The sequence below is a fragment of the Ailuropoda melanoleuca genome, chromosome 6 (genome assembly GCF_002007445.2).
Source record: "Ailuropoda melanoleuca isolate Jingjing chromosome 6, ASM200744v2, whole genome shotgun sequence".
In the NCBI taxonomy this organism is placed as follows: Eukaryota; Metazoa; Chordata; class Mammalia; order Carnivora; family Ursidae; genus Ailuropoda; species Ailuropoda melanoleuca.
The window spans coordinates 120,225,545-120,243,496 of NC_048223.1; the positions used below are offsets into that span (position 1 = coordinate 120,225,545).

Consider the following 17,952-nt stretch of genomic DNA (forward strand, 5'->3'; position numbering starts at 1 on the left):
TCTGATTTATAAAATTACAAGCATATGAGAACTTCTATTAAAATATTCTATTATCCTAAAAAAAATTCTACTCTCTTACTTTTCTAGTCCCGTTCAGTTGTATATGGGGAGTACATCAACAAAGTATAATTTAGCTGTTATAAACTCTGTCTACACAGGACTTGTTAATGGAGATAAAGCCTATTAACCATGCTGTGCAAAATATGCCTATCATAAAAATATAAAGCCTTGTTTTTTCATCATAAATATTTTATCTTAGAGCTCTGTTTATTACTAATTTTTAGATAAATACATCCAGGCATAGTGACTTTAAATAAAGATAATTCATTTTATGCGTTACTTTCCATGTTACAATTACACGTGACTGGCACTTAACGTGTGCTAGGTGAAATCTGCACTTTCAGAATGTCCATTACTCCACATTCCTATCGTTTTGCAGATACGCTGCAAGTTGAATATACATAAAATGTACCACAAATAAATCAAGTTATAATACAATGGTATCAAATGGAGGGGAAAGTTCCATTTGCACAGAAAAATTACACTTGGCCTGCTGACCTGGCTCACAGTTGGTTTATCAGGTGGGTCCTTGTGAATAACCATCTGGTAACGTTTATAGACCTGGTAAGACTCCTGAAATGTGGCTTTGAACTGAGAACTTGGTGGAGATGATCTCACCACCCTCACCTTCAGAAGAAGTTAAAAAACAATGTTCATTAATTAATTTATTTATTCCACAGAATACGCATTAAGTTACTCCCACCGAAAAAGAACCAAAAGTTTCCATACAAATATTAAAGCATAAACATACAATACTTTAACATTAAAAATTAACAAGATAGTAAATATTTTTAAAAAGGTATTTCTCCAATTTATTGACTCATTAAAAAGGCAGAGGATCCTTTCTAAACTCTTAAGACTAAGATCTATGACTGAATTATAGAAGACTGACTCTATTGCAAAATTGCAGAATACTTTTGGCACTCAAGACACAAACACAAATAAATACTCTTGAATTCTAGTTGTATGCAACTCACCTTCAGTAAATCATTCAGAAAAATTAAAAATGTGAATATATATTTTTAGACACCCTTCGTCCATCACTGCTAACTCAAAACTTACATTTTTTTTTTAATAAGCGTGAAAGACAACCCTGACAAAGTATCCCTATTTCATGACAATAATGAAGACCCTAAAGTTGGATTTCTTTTACTCAAATTTTCATGTCACCATCTTGGTAAAGCAAATAAATTTACTTCTCTGTGCCTTAGTTTCCTCACACATAAAATGAGGATGAATTAACAATAGTATCTGCACAGTAATGGTGACCATTTATTTTAACATCCATTATTTACTAATCGTTAAAATGTGTTAGCAAAACAGAATAGTAAAACAGAAAATCAAATGCAATATAATAAAAAGGCTAACTGGAAAATTTTCACGTGTGCCAAGAGAAGTAATTCTTCCACGAAGAAAGAGAAGTAATAGCGGACAAAAAAAAAAATCTCTGCCTACCCAAGGTATCATTACATTAAAAAAGTAAAAGCTGCCTGCTATAGAACTGCTACTACATACTGTAAGTAGTGTGTTCAATTCTCTTTACAATTGGAGAAGGAGAAAGTCAAGAACCAAAATCAGAGCAGCTAAGGAATTATAATAGTCAAAGTTGTTCAGACTTAGTCTGATAATATATGTGATCCTAAGGTTTAGATTGCATTCAAGTTAATTGTCAATATCAGATCCGTAGCAAAGCTCTGAGATGGTATTAAGGTATAAATTCAAAGGCTGACCAGTTATTAATGATATGAAAATATAATAAAATCATTATCATTAATGTTTCAGGAAAAAAATGTATAAACACCAAATACTGAAGAATGTAGATTTAATCTGGAATATAAATCAAAAATAATAGGAATACTCTAAAAGTAATCATACTATGCCTACAGAGGTTTGAGAGAATTACTGAGAGAAGATTAAAGTAGTACAAATTAGTACTATTTAGTTAATTCCTAATTGCTGGCTTGTACATGTACTACCATTTGTTGCCTTAATCAAGATCAGAATACTAGAATGGATAAAACAGTGATTTGCCTACTGTGATCTATTCTCCTTCACGATCTAACCAAAATTGCCAAAAATGAAATTTTAAATAGTATATTTTGTCACTTTAACTACTAAATTTCCATCAAGGGATACAAAAAGCTAGAGTCCCTTACATAGTAACGTGCCAAAACTGGCATTATTTTCACAACTTTAGTAGCCAAACTGCCTGAAGTACTTATTTTAAATCTTAAAAAAAAAAGTTTTTCTCAAATAGCAGTTAACTTAGTAAATACAAATGCTACTCCATCCCAATTTACTTTAATTTCCCATTATTTAAACAGCAAAACATGAACTGAGTAGTATAACCTCAAATGAAAATTAACAAGGTACCAACAACAGCAACAAAATAAAACAAAACACCCCTCCAAAGTACCTCTAACTTGTGTGATGCATTCTCTGGCAAAGATTCAAAAATTAAATCTTCAAGTGATTTGGGTTGGTTGGATTTATTAGCCTTTGGTGGGAACAAAGATGGTGGTTCACCTTGAGCCTGGAAACCCTCAAGTTCTCCAGCTGGCTTCTGCTGCATGAGTTTTAACCTTTTTCTTTCTTTCCGGATTTCCTTTGCTTTGCGACATGGAGGCTTACTCAAATCTGCCCCTTTGCCTAAAAACAATCACAAAATATTAGACCAGTCACATTTGACTCTAGAAAAGTTTTTTTTTCCCCCAAAAGTCTCAAAGATTCTACAGAATTAAGAGTTCCAACAGTTAGGTTAGCTTTGTAGGTAGATGTTTCCGAAGATTCTGGTGTAGAGCTCTAAGTTGATCTTAAAATTCTATCTTTGAAGTAGGAACTGTCAAAGAAAGGAAATAGTCACAGAAACTTTTCACACAGCTCTTACTGTGAAAATTTAAAAAAATTAATATTCATCCACTTCTCTGCCCAAATTGTAAGTTGAAAAAAAAATAAATCAAATATCTTCTACTATAGGACATGAATAATGGATACTTCCAGCCCATTCCTGAGGGACATTTCTCTCAAAGCACTGACATAAATACATGCTTAAGACCTGGGTGTAGGGGCGCCTGGGTGGCACAGCGGTTAAGCATCTGCCTTCGGCTCAGGGCGTGATCCTAGGCTTTGTGGGATAGTGCCCCACATCTGGCTCCCCCGCTATGAGCCTGCTTCTTCCTCTCCCACTCCCCCTGCTTGTGTTCCCTCTCTCGCTGGCTGTCTCTATCTCTGTCNTTCAAAAAAAAAAAAAAAAAACTTAAAAAAAAAAAAAAAAAAAAAAAAAAAGACCTGGGTGTAAATGAGTACTGACCCCAGAAAACACCCTGGCAGGTTTTTGGATGAAAAAATACCCTTGCTTACTTGAAAGTATTTGCGTCTGTCCATCTAACAAGTGGATGGGGTCTCATTTGTTCAGCTCCAGTTAATGAGAGTTTTGTTTTTAATTAAAAGAGCAAATATCAAACTGAAAGGCCTTTAAGATATAAAAATTTTAACTACGATACACCACAAATTTTAGTGAGTGCCCTTTCATCTAGAGTCTTCAAGGACTTGATGTTGAGCATATCATTAAGAGGTACTGGCAAATAATGGACACAACTGAAAACTTCAAAATAATATAAATGCCCAATAATAGAATAATTATACAACTTTTAAAACAGCTAAGCAACAGAATATCAAACAGTCATTAGAAATGCTTAGAAATTTTCAGGGATTTATCCTTACAGAAGGTTAAAAAATAATTCCACTTATGTATAAATAGATACAAGAAAAATATTTAGAAAAAAGCCTGGGAAGAAACTTAACAGTCATTTTACATGGGTTTAGAAGTACAGAAAGGACTTTTCTTGCTTTTTTTCCTTGCAGTGTTCTCTTTTCTCCAAATTCTCTAACAATGAACATACCTTTGTAATTTTTTAAAGTCATTAACAAAATAAAAATGCTATTTTAATATCCTAAAACAGTATTTACAAATCATATAAAAGTCAGCAATATGAAGTTTTACAAGACTAGCAAGTTCAGTTTTAAAGAAAAGAAAATCAAGACCCAGGGTGTTAAGGAACTTGCCAGAGACCAAGAGCTGGTCAAAAGAAATGAATCTGATGCAGGGGGTTTGGGTGGCTCGTCCGGTTGAGCGTCTGGCTCTTGATTCTGGTTCAGGTCATGAGCTCAGGGTCATGAGACTGAGTCCCAGGTCAGGCTTCATGCTCAGCATGGAGTCTGCCTGGGATTCTCCCTCTCGCTCTGCCCCTCCCCCTGCTCACACATGCTCACTCTCTCAAATAATATTATTAAAAAAACAAATTTGATGAGAAAATAGTGAGCTCACTGATAGTAAAATCATATTACAACTTTACTAACATGTTTTCCAATTAAAAACAAACTTTACATATAAAAACAGATTTTGAATAAGTCTTAATAACCAGGCAACAAAGGACTGATACTCTATTGCCTTAGAGAATGAATCTTCTTTGGCCTGGGAATCTGTCTTCCTCAAATTTGCTCTGAGAGGCACAACAGCATTGGTTAAGAGCACACACTATGACATGGGCTGCCTGAAGTCATCTCTGTCACTGGATAGATGACCTTGGGCAAGTTTCCCTGTCTATATAAAAAAGATAATAACCAGTCCTACCTATGGAGTTCTGTGAAGATTAAATGAGTTAACACGTATGTAGCTCATAAAACAATACCTACTGTTGGATATGGTTCAGTTGGTTAAGCATCTGCCTTTGGCTCGGGAATGATCCCTGAGTCCTGGGATTGAGCCCTACGTTGGGCTCCCCATTCAGCGGGGACTCTGCTTCTCCCTCTGCCCCTCCTCCCCTCTCGTGCATGTTCTCTTTCTCCCTCTCTCTCTCTAATAAATAAAATCTTTAAAAAAAAAAAACAATACCTACTATTTAGGGTTATCTATTATTATTAGTTATTATATGCACTACCAATTCCTACAATGTTTTACCTATACAGGTACTCCATAAGTGATAATAAGGCAAAAAAAAAAAAAAAATCCTGCATTTTCTAAAAGTTACTTAAAACTACATTCCCTACCAAAGTTTTGAAACTAGGAACAAATGAAAAAACTAGAGTGAACTGAGAAACAAGTTTTCAGCATTTTAATGAAAGACCACCTATGTCAGCTTTATGCTAATTAATTCATTGGACGAAGTAATCCTTATTGTGGTTGCTTTATTCTACACATACGTACTATCACATTAGCAACTGCAATAGACAGCAAATTAGGATTTCAACTTATTTAGGGGAGAGAGATCTCCCCAGATCAATAAGATCCTTCAACAGAATGGGAACAGATCATTATAAAATCAGTATACCATACCAACCCTGTACCCACAGAAGTTCAAACCACTCAAGGGTCCTAGATTAGTCCCAAGAGTTTTGAATAGAGCTCAATAGACCCTCATAATTTCTAATTAAGTTTCAGGAAATATACTTTTAACATTTTTAAAATAAAAAGGAAATGCATGCTTCCGGAGAAAATCCGAAGACTCTTACATTTTAAAATCATCTCACATTTTTAGAGAGAAATATCACATTTAGTGAGAAATGTCATAAGGGGAAAATAACTGCAAATTTTTTTTTACTGTTTCAGTAATCACACTGCTGAAGATAATGTTAGTATTGTTATTCTAAAACTGTTGTGTACTATAAAGTAAAGCAAGTGGGTAACTGCAATATTCTAATTCTAATTCTACCATTCTCTGTGTCCTTGAGAAGCAGGTTTCTCAGTGTGGAAGAAAGAAGATCCAAATGTCAAACAAACATGTAAAAATATGACAGTCCTGAATTTGAACTGGAAGCATCAATATGACATCATGACCCCTTGCATCTGTTCACTGAAAAGCCTAGAAAACAATGACCAAGCCAGTAGCAATAATGGTCATATCTAGTCTAGTTGATGATCTCCAAATATCATCTTCCACTAAAAGAAAACAGGACTCCCTGGAGAAATGGCTGTTCAAGATGATGCAGGAGCATCCTATTACCATTTTATCCCGAAAAAACCTAGAAGCCAACTTAGAGAAATTCCCACACGAGTAAAGAATTAAAACATAGCCAATGTGTTTAGATCCATAAGTTCACAATAATGCCGAGAAAAAAAAGAAAAGAAACGAAAAGGAAAGGAAAGAAAAAGAAAAAGAAAAAGGAAATTACTAGTCACTGTTAGAAGAGTTATTTTGTAGGATGGAAAATAAAATGCAACAATCAAGAATTCCTCTTGCCTTTGCTACGAGTTCTATGGAAAACAGATGAGATGAAGGTTCTGTTTATGGAAGTATCCAGCTAGTAAATGAAAGATGAATGAAACTTAGAATATCTAATGGATCAACGGGTTTAGGCACTGAGCATTGATCCATGGCTATTAGCATTAACAAAGAGAGGTACCCAGATAATACATGTCTCCTGAAAGAACATACCACCACCCATGAAGTAACCTTACTTATCCTCGAATAAATAATTTGAACTCAAACCTGAGTGAGACTTCTCTCTCCCCAAAAAGCAAAACAAACCAGAAACACCAAAAAACAAAATACAATTTAATCTTGAATCTGGTCTGATTTAATCTGGAATCTCTAGATCCAACCATTGGTTTATAGGCAGGTAAGGGAATACGTTAAACCGCACTGCAGATGTAATAACCCAGAACAACCAACCTAATTTCTTCAACAAGCAAAGTGCAAATAAAAAAGTGGGAATGATGGAAGGAACCTACAGACCTACAAAGATTTTCTAACTGTGTCAACCAACTGCAATATGTGGCTGTTTGGATCCCGACGCAAACAAATACTTAAAAATTGGAAACTTAAACATGGATTATTTAGTAACATTAAGGAATCTTACTTAGAGGTACTGGTGGAAGCATGAATATGTATTTGAAAGTTTTTCTATTTTTTTTTAAAGATGTATTTATTTTAGAGAGTGAGAGAGAGTGCTCACAGACATGAGTGGGGAGAGGGGCAGAGGAAGAGAATCTCAGGCAGACTCCCCACTGCACGTGGAGCCTGAGTCGGGGCATGATCTCACGACCCATGAGATCATGAACTCTGCCGAAATCATGAGTGGGACTCTTACCCAACTGAGTTACATAGGCACCCCAAAAGTTCTTACCTTTTGGAGATGCATTCTGACATATCGGATGACATAATGTCTGGAATTTGCTTCAATATAGTAATGGAGGAGGCGACTGGATGATGGGTACAGATGAAACAAGAGCACCCAGCATGAGTCAGTAACAGTGTCACACGAGAGCAGGGTATGTGGAAGTTCATTATAATTCTCAGTCTATGTTTCCAAAATGAAGGTTTTTAAAATTTAGTAAGCTATAAGTAATCTTTATAATAAACAACTAAAATAATAAAAGAACTGACCCTATCACCCAAGAGAGTAAGAGTTGAAAGAAATCATCTAAATCATTCAGAATATTTTATTGCACTATTCTTACTAAATAGGATGAAATCTCAGTTGGCATCCCTTTGAACGCTCTGAAAGCCTTATGTAAGAAAAACTACTCAAGAAAAATGCAAACGCAGTTTTCTGTATGTTCACATGACTTAGATAAGAAAAACTAAAATAGTAATAAAAATGTCTCCTTTGGATCATTTCATATAAATAAATGTAAGAACAAACTCAGGAACTGAAGCATAACCATCCAAACTGACATTTTATGAAATAATTTTTTTTAAAAAATCATACAAACACATGCATGCACACACATATATAATAAACCCATTTAATGTTGGATAGATTTTTATTTTAAAGATTTCTTTATTTGAGACAGAGAGAGAGAGAGAAAGAGCGAGCACACGAGCAGGGGGAGGGACAGAGGGATAGAAAGAATCTCCAGCAGACTCTGCACTGAGCCCAGAGCCTGACATGGGGCCTGATCCCAGGACTAGGAGATCATGAGCTGAGCTGAAATCAAGAGTCAGACACTTAACCAACTGAGCCACCCAGGTGCCCCAACGTTGAATATATTTTTAAAACCTAATTCTTTTACAAGTGAAGATATAGAAAAAAATTTTTTGACATTATTAAAGGCGAAGTTAAATATCAAAATTTAGAAATTTTTAAACTAAAATTCATTATGATTAAAGAAATCTAATGATAAATGAAAGAACTTTAATGTTTGTACTTTGAACATAATACCTAAAATTTACTTTGTCTCACTTCACACCAAAAATAAAAATGTTTATTAGCAGCACATCTTTTCACAGATAAAAATTTGATTCTCAAACCTCTAGGGTCCTAAGGCAAGAAGAAATGGAACTCTTAAAACATCTGTATTTGGGGATAATAAAACTATTATTTCAGGCTTTTTAAACATTGCAGTTTTCAAAGATATGATTTGTCCATCTAAATCCAGGTAATAATAAATTGTACAAAATACGGATCTATTTTGCAGATTTCACATAATTCCTGTTTTTAGCTGATGGGAGAGCCCAGGAGCTACAAAGTCTCAAGCACAAAGAAAATCACTTACTAGGATTTTTAAATGGCCATGTAGCAAACTTGCCCTACCTGGCTTCGGAGCCGTGTGTACTTTAAGTGGATGAGATGGCTCACCAGAGCCCAACTTCTCCTCTATATGTTGCGACTGAATTAATTCCTTAGGTTCTTCTTTCTTTGGGCTTTTTCCTTTCTTCTTCTCTTCACCCTCAAAGCTCTCTTTGAGGTCATCACTAAGTGTTTTAAGATCACACTGTATATCCAATTTATTTATTAATGCAAAGTCACCCGCAACGGTGTCCTCCATGGTGGGCTCCATGGGCTCATCTACAAATCGGAAGAAGCCAAAGTCCATCAGTGAGGCCATCTGACACACTTAAGATATACACAGGGAAAAAAAAAAATGCCCCTTTTTCCCATGAGGAAGAGACTACTGTGTGTGCATCAAATCTATTCTCCTGGCTTCTAAAGTAACAGAGCTGTAGTTAAGACTGTGGCACCCAAGCAAGGGCATGCGCCCCCCCAGTCCCTCTGCAAATTGTTTCCAAGTTCCCACCAAAGGAACATAACCAAATTGATATGAGGCCAACCAATTTGGCCTTGCTTGTTTTTAAAGGAATTTTGTAACCCTGAACTTCCACCCTTTACCCTCCCCACTGGCTGGATTAGTGAAAACCAGAGTGACCTTGGAAATCACACGTTGAAGCGAGCCCCAGAATAGATGAGGTGGGTGGAGAACAGAGTTGCAGGCTAACGTAGAACACCCACTATGAACTGTTATATGAGGAAAGAAACAGCCTTCTTTCATTGTTTAGTCATTGCATTTTGGTGTCTTTCTGTGATAGCTGTTTACCCTTCCACTCTACATCACTCCTATGAATTAAGTTGCAGACATAAATAATTTAGAAGCCTAAAACAAGTCAAATAAAGAACCAAATGTAAAAGCCATGTGTAAAGACAGGTAATCATCAATTTATAAATGGAAGATACCCTAAAGCTTAAGTGATGTTAATTTTTAAAACTCAGAACATGATTCCCAGCCACTGAAAAAAATTTTTGACTAACAAAATGAATTGAGTCTTTAGGATTACGTACAGATAGTACTAATTAGAGCTGCACCAAAACTGTGATGTTTCCCATGCCCAATTGCCCCTGAAGCTCTAGAGGCCTCTAGACCCATGAGACTTCCTCTCTGTTGCCCACAGCTCTGCCAAGTCTGCTCCAGGTTGTCCTGAATCTTGGTCTGTTAAGGACAGTGCATGAGGGCGAAGGACTTACCTGTCTTGCTGGCCACTGTATCACCAGTGCTTAAAACAGGGACTGCCACATTGTGGGCATTGAAAACATACTTGGGGAATATATTAACAAGTGAAAACTGGGATAAGAGGCTCCCAGGATTAGGTATTTTCTATGGCAGAAGTGAGAAAGAACTCTCAGGATAGATGGCATTCCCAATTATTCTGCTCATGTATTAGTAGGCACTGCCTATACGAAAGAAAACTTTTTAAAAGGAAAAGACAAGACACTGAAAAAACTGAAAAAGCAAAGCATCTGTAACCAAAGTTCATTAAATGTTTTTAATTATCTTGTAGGAAATTGACTCACAATTCAAAATTTATCACATAAATAAGAAAATTTCAGGCAATATGATTTACTGAAGTAAGGGCTTCCTCAAACACAGAAAACCTGAGCTTTACTCATCATTCAAAGTGACTGCAATACTGTGTAAGGTGCACTTAAGCATGTGTTTCTCGGAAGGAATACCACTTTCCATTTACCTCACAAGGTACCATTAGAATCAAGTAAGATAAGAGTTGTCAAAGTACTGTGAAAACTAAAGTTCCAATAAACTCCAAGATATCACAGTAGCTTTAAAACCGTCCTCCATCTTCTCCCAAGGCTAGGCTTTCCCTGACAGACATTCCCCATCCTTGACTTTCGGGCCAGTGGTAACAGTAACAGCAACACTAACAGCAATCCCCACCATCAGAGGAACAGTACTACCTGATTGCAGTAATGACCCATTCCCCTACTTAAGAGATAACCAAAAGTGACAACCTTGGAAATCTCCATCAATTTAAAGTAAAGAGTTTTTAGACCCCAACTCATCTTACCCTCACAATTTCCTTTGGAAATTTCCCCTTTAGCCAGAAATTTCAACATTTTTTTCAAAACCTTCTTGTGAGATTTTGATGGCTGAAACTGTAAAGGTCGGCACCTAGGAAAGCAAAATAAATATTTAAAAAGTGAACTCAAACTAGAAGAAATAAAATGAGTTCTGGACAGTATCTAGTACAGTGAGGGAAAACTCATGCCTGGGATTTTTGGGTAAAGACAGGGCTTGACGTAGCCTCTAGTACCACCCCAAATCTCACTAAAACTACATTAAGGAATTAGAGAAAAAGAAAAAGACAAAGACATAAATCACTGAAGAAAAAAAAAGAAGAGCAGAAATGCTGGAAGCTGGACAGAACATGCACGAGTGGTAACTGACTTAGCAGACCAAAGAATGTTGAATCCTAAGCCAACACTGGGAAAAGGCCAGAATGATAACTGATTTTCTCTACATTACCCCTATAAATCTTAGGGATTGGTTATTAATACCTGATACCTCACGAGATAAGAGTGAAGGTAGGTCTAAAAATAGAAAGATCTCTTGAAAGTCTGTTTTGGAAGCAGTTAGGTGTCTGATGCCCTCTACCACTCCATACAGATGACTCCCTACACAACCCAGGAGAAAGCTGCACATTTAGGAAAGAGTAAAAAACAGGGCCTCCTACATGAGGATGTGGGCACAGTGGAAAGCAAAGGAAATGTACTAGAAATAGGAAGCTTAAATGAAAGTCTACATACTGAATGCCGCGACCTCCACCCATTTCCCAACCCAGCCACAAACATGGGCACTTTCTCTCCAGAATGTGGCCAGACCTCGAGATACTGACCTGATGCCCCCCTGGAAAGTCAGAATCACCAGACACTCGAGGAGAACCTCTACAAAGGTAAGTGCCAAAAACAGTGGAGAAGGTAACTTGGAGATCTACAGGAAGAAGAGAGCCTAAAAATACAAATATCCTAAGAAGAACACGCTCTTATTTCTCTCTAGTTATAAGAGCTACACAATAATGGGAGGTTACAAGAAAAAAAAAAGAGAGAGTCCAAAACCAAAAATCCCTCAGAAGTAAAAATATAATAGAAGAAATAAACAATTAAACAGAAGACTAAAAAAATCAAGTTGAGGAAATCTCCCAAAAGATACAGCAAAAGGGATGGAAAACTGAAGGGAGAAAAAAAATTAGAGGATTACTCTAAAAGTTCAACATCTGAATGAAGACATTATACGTGAACAGAAGAAAGAAAATGGGGGAAGAAGATTAACAAAATAATAAAAGGAAATTTCTGTGAAGTGAAGGATATGAAAGGAGGAGGCCCCAGGTAAGAAGGGCCCCTTAAGTCTATAGGCAATGGATGCAAACAGACACACCACCAGACGTGAAATATCAGAACACTGGGGACAAAAAAACTTCCAAAAAGAAAGAACATTTTGGACAAAGGAACAAGAATCAGAAGCAAAGCCTTCAAAATTCTAAAGCAAAATGACTTCCAATCTACACTTCTATAGCCCAGCCAAACTAGAAGTCTGAGTGGTGAATTAAAACATTTTCAAACAGGGGCACCTGGGTGGCTCAGTCAGCTGAGCTTCTGACTCTTGGTTTGGGCTCGGGTCATGATCTCAGGGTCATGATCTCAGGGTCGTGTGATGGAGCCCCGAGTCAGGCTCTGTGCTGAACGTGGAGCCTGCTTGGGATTCTCTCTCTCCCTCTCCCTCTGCCCCCACCCCCGCTCACACACTAGCTCTTTCTCTCTTTAAAAAAAAAAAATTTCAAACATACAGAGTCTAAAAAAAAGTATTTCTCATGCACTTCTTCTCAAGAAAGCTATTAGCAGATGAGCTGCACTAAAATGAAGAAATAATCTGAGAGGTCACAGGAGACAGAACACTTGAGATCCAAAAAGAATCCCCAAGATGGCAGTAAAAAGAGATCCCACGGTGACAGTGATGCATCAGTTGGAAAGACAACCTGTCCAGATTACAGCAGCTCTGAAGACAACACAGAGATATTCATCAAGAGGACACAAGTGACAGAGCGCCTGAAGCATCTAAACATACCAAGAGGAAATTTACACAACTGTGGGAGGATTTCTAAAATCGACTGGTGATGGGTACATAGAAGATTATGCAAACAAAAAAGACAATTATCAACTGCCTGGAAAACAAAAACTTGTGAAGGAAAGAAAATGTAATCATAGTACACTGCATGGCTCCACCATATAGCATATTTATAGGATGTAATACAGCGACTACACCATCCAATATTATGACACTTCTGAGCTGGGAAGTTCGCAATGAGGACAAAAAAGAGCCTGAATGTGACAGGGCAATAGGGATGAAATAAAGTTAAGTCCTTATCTTTCGAAGAGAGAAATTCAGAGATAATAAGAAAAAATAAAGTTGAATCCTTACCTTTTAAAGAGAGAAACCCAGAGATATGAAAAAAACCCAAAGATAATGACATAAGGTTTCTGTAATTATCTAAGTATGTCACTTAAAGGTAGAAAGAAGAAAAAACAAAAAAATCAGTTAAAAAATTTGAGAGTAACTGCACTGGGAAACAGGAAACAGGGAGGTTTTGGGGACTGCAATTTTGCAAAATAAGCTTTATGGAATTGTTTGATTTTTAAATTACTAGTATATATAATCCTATATAAAAATACAAACTAAAAAAAAAAATTCATAGCCAAGGAAGCTCATCCTCATTTATACTCACATACTGGGCAGCCCCTGACATCTGTCTAACAAGAAGCTACATTGTAGATTATAATCACCTTGCCTTTACATTAGGTCTCATTACAACTACTGTAGTAAACAAAGTAAAAAAAAAAAAAAAAAAAAAAAAAAAAAACCAAAAAAAAAAAAACCAGAACAGTAAATATGCAAAATGACTACATAATATCAATACATATAATGAAACTGTGTAAAGGACAATTCATGAAATGTTTGATTTCATGCAAAAAAATCATATTTTATAATTATTTTGTTTTGCAATGTTAACTGAATCCCTTTTCATAAAAGCAATATACCTGGAACAGTGCTTTGCATTGAGAGGCACCCAATAAATTACAGAAGCCTCGTCTTTTTCTTTAACTCACTGAAATTGATTTTTTTTTTTTTTTTTGAGCTTTTCTGATTAGAGATACTCAGGGTTCTAGCAAATCAGCTCCAGACTTATTTAAACAGAATCCTGGCCATAATCCAATAATAAACTGTTATTTGAAGGAAAAGGACTTCTGCCTTTGACGATGTCACTGCTTCATAAACACTAAAACTGCAAGAGGACAGCATAGCTGTCTTAGTATAATAAGTGAGATGATGTCAGTAAGCCAGACACCCATCTTTTCTCTTTATTGCTCCAGTCCTATCTAACTGATAGGACTTTTATCTAACTGATAAAAGAAAGGATTAACTAGGAATCAGTGGAACTTTGAGAGCCCCTTGGCAGCCCAAGATCATCCTAAAACTAATATGCAAAATGTTACATATTTTTGCCTATTATGCCCCCTCCCTTTTGTTTTGTTTTGCTGCAGAGGGTTATAACTTTTCATCAGATTGTCAAAAGTCTTCAATCCCAAAACAAATTAAGAGCAACTAAGGGAAAGAGGTGTGAGGACCAGCCAAAACATGATAGATACAACTGTGTTTGCTTTTTTATCTAGAGGATATATTCACACTGAAACTGTAGACAAATGCTTAACAATGGAAACACACTTTCCCTTTCTACCAGAAGAGGAGAAACGCAAGGAGAACAAGGGAGAAGAGAAGGACCTTTATAATCTGAGAAGAAGGGAAAATTCTTCCATGTTATACTGGGGTTTGCTGGTTAAGCACACACTTTGTAGGAAAATAGACTTTTTAATTTAAGTTTTCCAATGAAGAAAACTGGACTCTGAAATATATGTGGCAGATTAAATGTCAGTCCTCCCCCTCCTCTTTCTACAGATCCTATAATACTGTTTGAATGTGAGTACTGTGCCCAGTTATACACTAGAATGTGGAAAGCCCCAAGCTAAATTCTATAAAATGCTTGATATCTAAAAGTAATTTGAGGATTTTCTAATATTCTCACAATACGTCACGATATCATTGACTAGATTGCTAAATAGTATACTTTCCAAATCCTATTTACACACAAACCATTGAACAGTATTCTTAAAAGCTACTGATGATGTACAAATGTAGCATCAGTATGTAGAAAAGATACAACTCATTTGCTTTTCTTCAGAGTCTAGCTAGAATGAAATTAATGTGTAAAAATAGCAAGATGTCACTAAAGAATTATACATACTCTTCAAATTATATATAGATCCTCTTTCTTACCTTATCGTGTACTGAGGACAACATGTCTGATTCATGACAGGCTTGTACACATACTTCCCACTTCTAAAATTAAAAAGTAGTTTTGTTAATGTCTTATACATTTCTCACTTATACCAAAGAAGTCAAGTACAGGAGCACAAAATTAGAGTAACAATCTAACCAATAACATAAAAACATTTAGATATAGTTACTCTTCATAACCTAAATAATCTTGCAACACAGACACACCAAGGACAGAGTCCAGCCTTTTCTTTCCTAAACCTTGATAAGTACTCCAACCCTCTTCACCTCAATTACCCTCTCAGCAGCACCTGCAATCCTTCCATGCCTCAACCCACCACCAATCCTCAATACCATAAAGGCAATCAGAGGAACTGCTCAGGATGCAGTGACACTGATGCGAGCCTACGATAGCCACAGGTGAGGGTTCCTTGTGCACTAGCACAAGGTAGCCCAAAATTAACCTGATGCTTTCGATGATTTCCGGATCTTAGCTAGTGGCACAGCCATGACATTATGGATTGAATCGTGTCCCCTCAAAAATTCATATTTTGAAGCCCTAGCCCCCAGCATCTCAGAATAGGACTGTATTTAGAGACAAGGCCTTTAAAGAGGTGATCAAGTTAAAATGACAGTTAAGATGAGCCCTAACCCAATCTGAATGCTGTGCGTATAAAAAAAAAAAAGGAAACTGGGGGCACCTGGTGGCTCAGTGGGTTAAGCGTCTGCCTTCAGCTCAGGTCATGATCCCAGGATCCTGGCATTGGGCCCTGCATCAGGCTCCCTCTTCAGTGGGGAGTCTGCTTGTCCCTCTCCCTCTGCCTCTCCCCATTCCCCACCTGTACTCTCTCAAATAAATAAATAAAATCTTTAAAAAAAAAAGAAGAAGAAGAAGAAAAGGAAACTGTAAATACAAAGAGACACTAGGCACCAGGGATATATACACAAAGAGAAAGGACCACATGAGGCCACAGCAAGAAGACAGCAGCAACGTACAAGCCTAGGAAGGGCCTTCAGAAAAAGTAAAGCTGCAGACACCAGGATTTTGGAAATTTCCGCCTCCAGTACTGTGACAATATAGATTCCTGTCGTTTAAGATACCCAATCGGTGGTATTTTGTGATGGCCACGCAAGCAAACATACACAAGCTTGGTTCCTGAGTCAGAAACCTGAGCGTCATCTCCGATTCCTCCCTCTAAAGCACCTCTATATCCAGTCAGCAAGCTTTCTACTTCTAAAAGGTACCCTACATCTGTCCCCTCCCATCTGTCTTCTAACCCACAGCCACTCACTGACGACGGCAGCATCGTCATGAGATGACCATCTCACATCCGGACCCTGCGGTGATCTCTGGAACGAGTCTTCCTGCCTTCGCAATCACCCCCTCAAATACATCTCTGCCCCCTGAATGATCATTTCCAAAACACAAATTCCATCACAATTCTGACATAAAAGCTTTCGATGGCTCCCCTCCACCTTTTAAAAAAGAAGTTCATCATAGCATACCATCAACATCCAACCTAGATCTACCTTTGGGCCTCAATAAGTTTACGAAAAGGTATGAAGTTTTATTTGCTGTGCTCAATCCCATGTCCTCTGGGGAATAAGCACTGTTTACATTTATATAAGGAACTTCATTTATATAAGGAACTTCATATATTCTAAAATTATCTATAAAACCAATTACCAAAAAAACTTAGCCATCAAAGGCGAAGTGTGGACCTAAATGGAATCCTGACTCAAATACACCAACTATTAAAAAAAAGGACATTTCTGAGACAAGCAAAAAATCTAAACAAAGTAACAGATGACATCAAAGAATTATTGTGTAAAAGGTGATAACAGTATTGTAGATGCGTTGAAAAGGAAAAAAGAATCCTTTCTTAGAAACATATATTTACTACAGGTATACTAAATTATTTTGTGGGGGAGGAGGGAACATCTTGGTCTGTTCAAGCTGCTATAACAATATGCCACAGACTGAGTGGCTTATAAACAACGAAATGTATTCCTCATAGTTCTGGAGGTTGGGAAGTCCAAGACCAAGGTGCTGGCATATTTTATGTCTGATAAAGATAAACTTCCTGGTTCATGTTGTTGTTGTAACCTCACCTGGCAGAAGGGGCAAGGGAGCTCTCTGGGATCTCTCTTACAAGGGCACGAACCCCATCTATGAGGACTCCACCCACTGACCTAATCACCTCCCAAAAGCTCACCTCCAAATACCATCAAAGTCGGGGTTAGGATTGAACATATGTACTTGGGGAAGGGAGTGAGAATTACACACGAATATTCACTCCATTGCAGAAAGCAAGGAGAAATACAATAAAAAGATTTCTTAAACCTCTTTCCAAAAACAGGAAAACATTTTAAAGGCAAACAATATTTTGCAATTATAAGAAGGACCTGAGTAACAAGAGAAGTATCTTTGTATTAAAGAGCTTTACTGGGATGCCTGGGTGGCTCAGTCAGTTATGCCTCTGCCTTTGGCTCAGGTCATAATCCCAGAGTCCTGGGATCGAGTCCCACATCGGGTTCCTTGCTCAGCAGAGAGCCTGCTTCTCCCTCTGCCTGCCACTTCCCCCTGCTTGTGCGAACACTCACTCTCTCTCTCTGACAAATAAATAAAACCTTTAAAAAATAAAGAGCTTTACCTTCGCCATCCTCGATCTATAAGATCCTGATAATCCTGTACTGTCATTGAATGCGCCCACATGCCTGAAAAAATAAGTGCCATGGGCCATGTTAACTATAGGAAGTTGAACTTGTTTTTTTAAATTCAAAGCATTTTTTAAATGTGAATACTGAAGTAAAAACAAAAAACAAACAAAAAAAAAACCTAGCTCACACTGGAGAAATGAAAGTTTGCACATACTTCGTACTTGTCTGACATATGATACAAATGGAAAAGATATTTATCTTAATTTTAAAAATCAAACACATCCAAGTGATTATATTTAATTCAGGATTAGCCAATAGTCTCTATGACATCACAA

The 17,952-nt window shown here is 37.0% G+C and overlaps 1 protein-coding gene across 12 annotated transcripts in view; it reads right to left on the bottom strand.

The window, feature by feature from the left end:
* ATE1 (arginyltransferase 1) overlaps positions 1–17,952 on the bottom strand; it is a 163,814-nt gene that overhangs the window by 143,072 nt on the left and 2,790 nt on the right. For 7 of the 12 annotated variants that reach the window (XM_034663369.1, XM_019805146.2, XM_034663374.1 and 4 more), the window contains exons 2-7: positions 17,611–17,674; positions 14,957–15,019; positions 10,638–10,741; positions 8,596–8,850; positions 2,477–2,709; positions 559–687 (exon numbers count right to left, since the gene is read on the bottom strand). In XM_034663369.1, coding sequence (XP_034519260.1) covers positions 559–687; positions 2,477–2,709; positions 8,596–8,850; positions 10,638–10,741; positions 14,957–15,019; positions 17,611–17,674 — 848 coding nt within the window. The remainder of the gene's footprint in view (positions 1–558; positions 688–2,476; positions 2,710–8,595; positions 8,851–10,637; positions 10,742–14,956; positions 15,020–17,610; positions 17,675–17,952) is intronic. The other 5 variants (XM_019805147.2, XM_034663368.1, XM_034663372.1 and 2 more) reach the window with 1 other exon arrangement.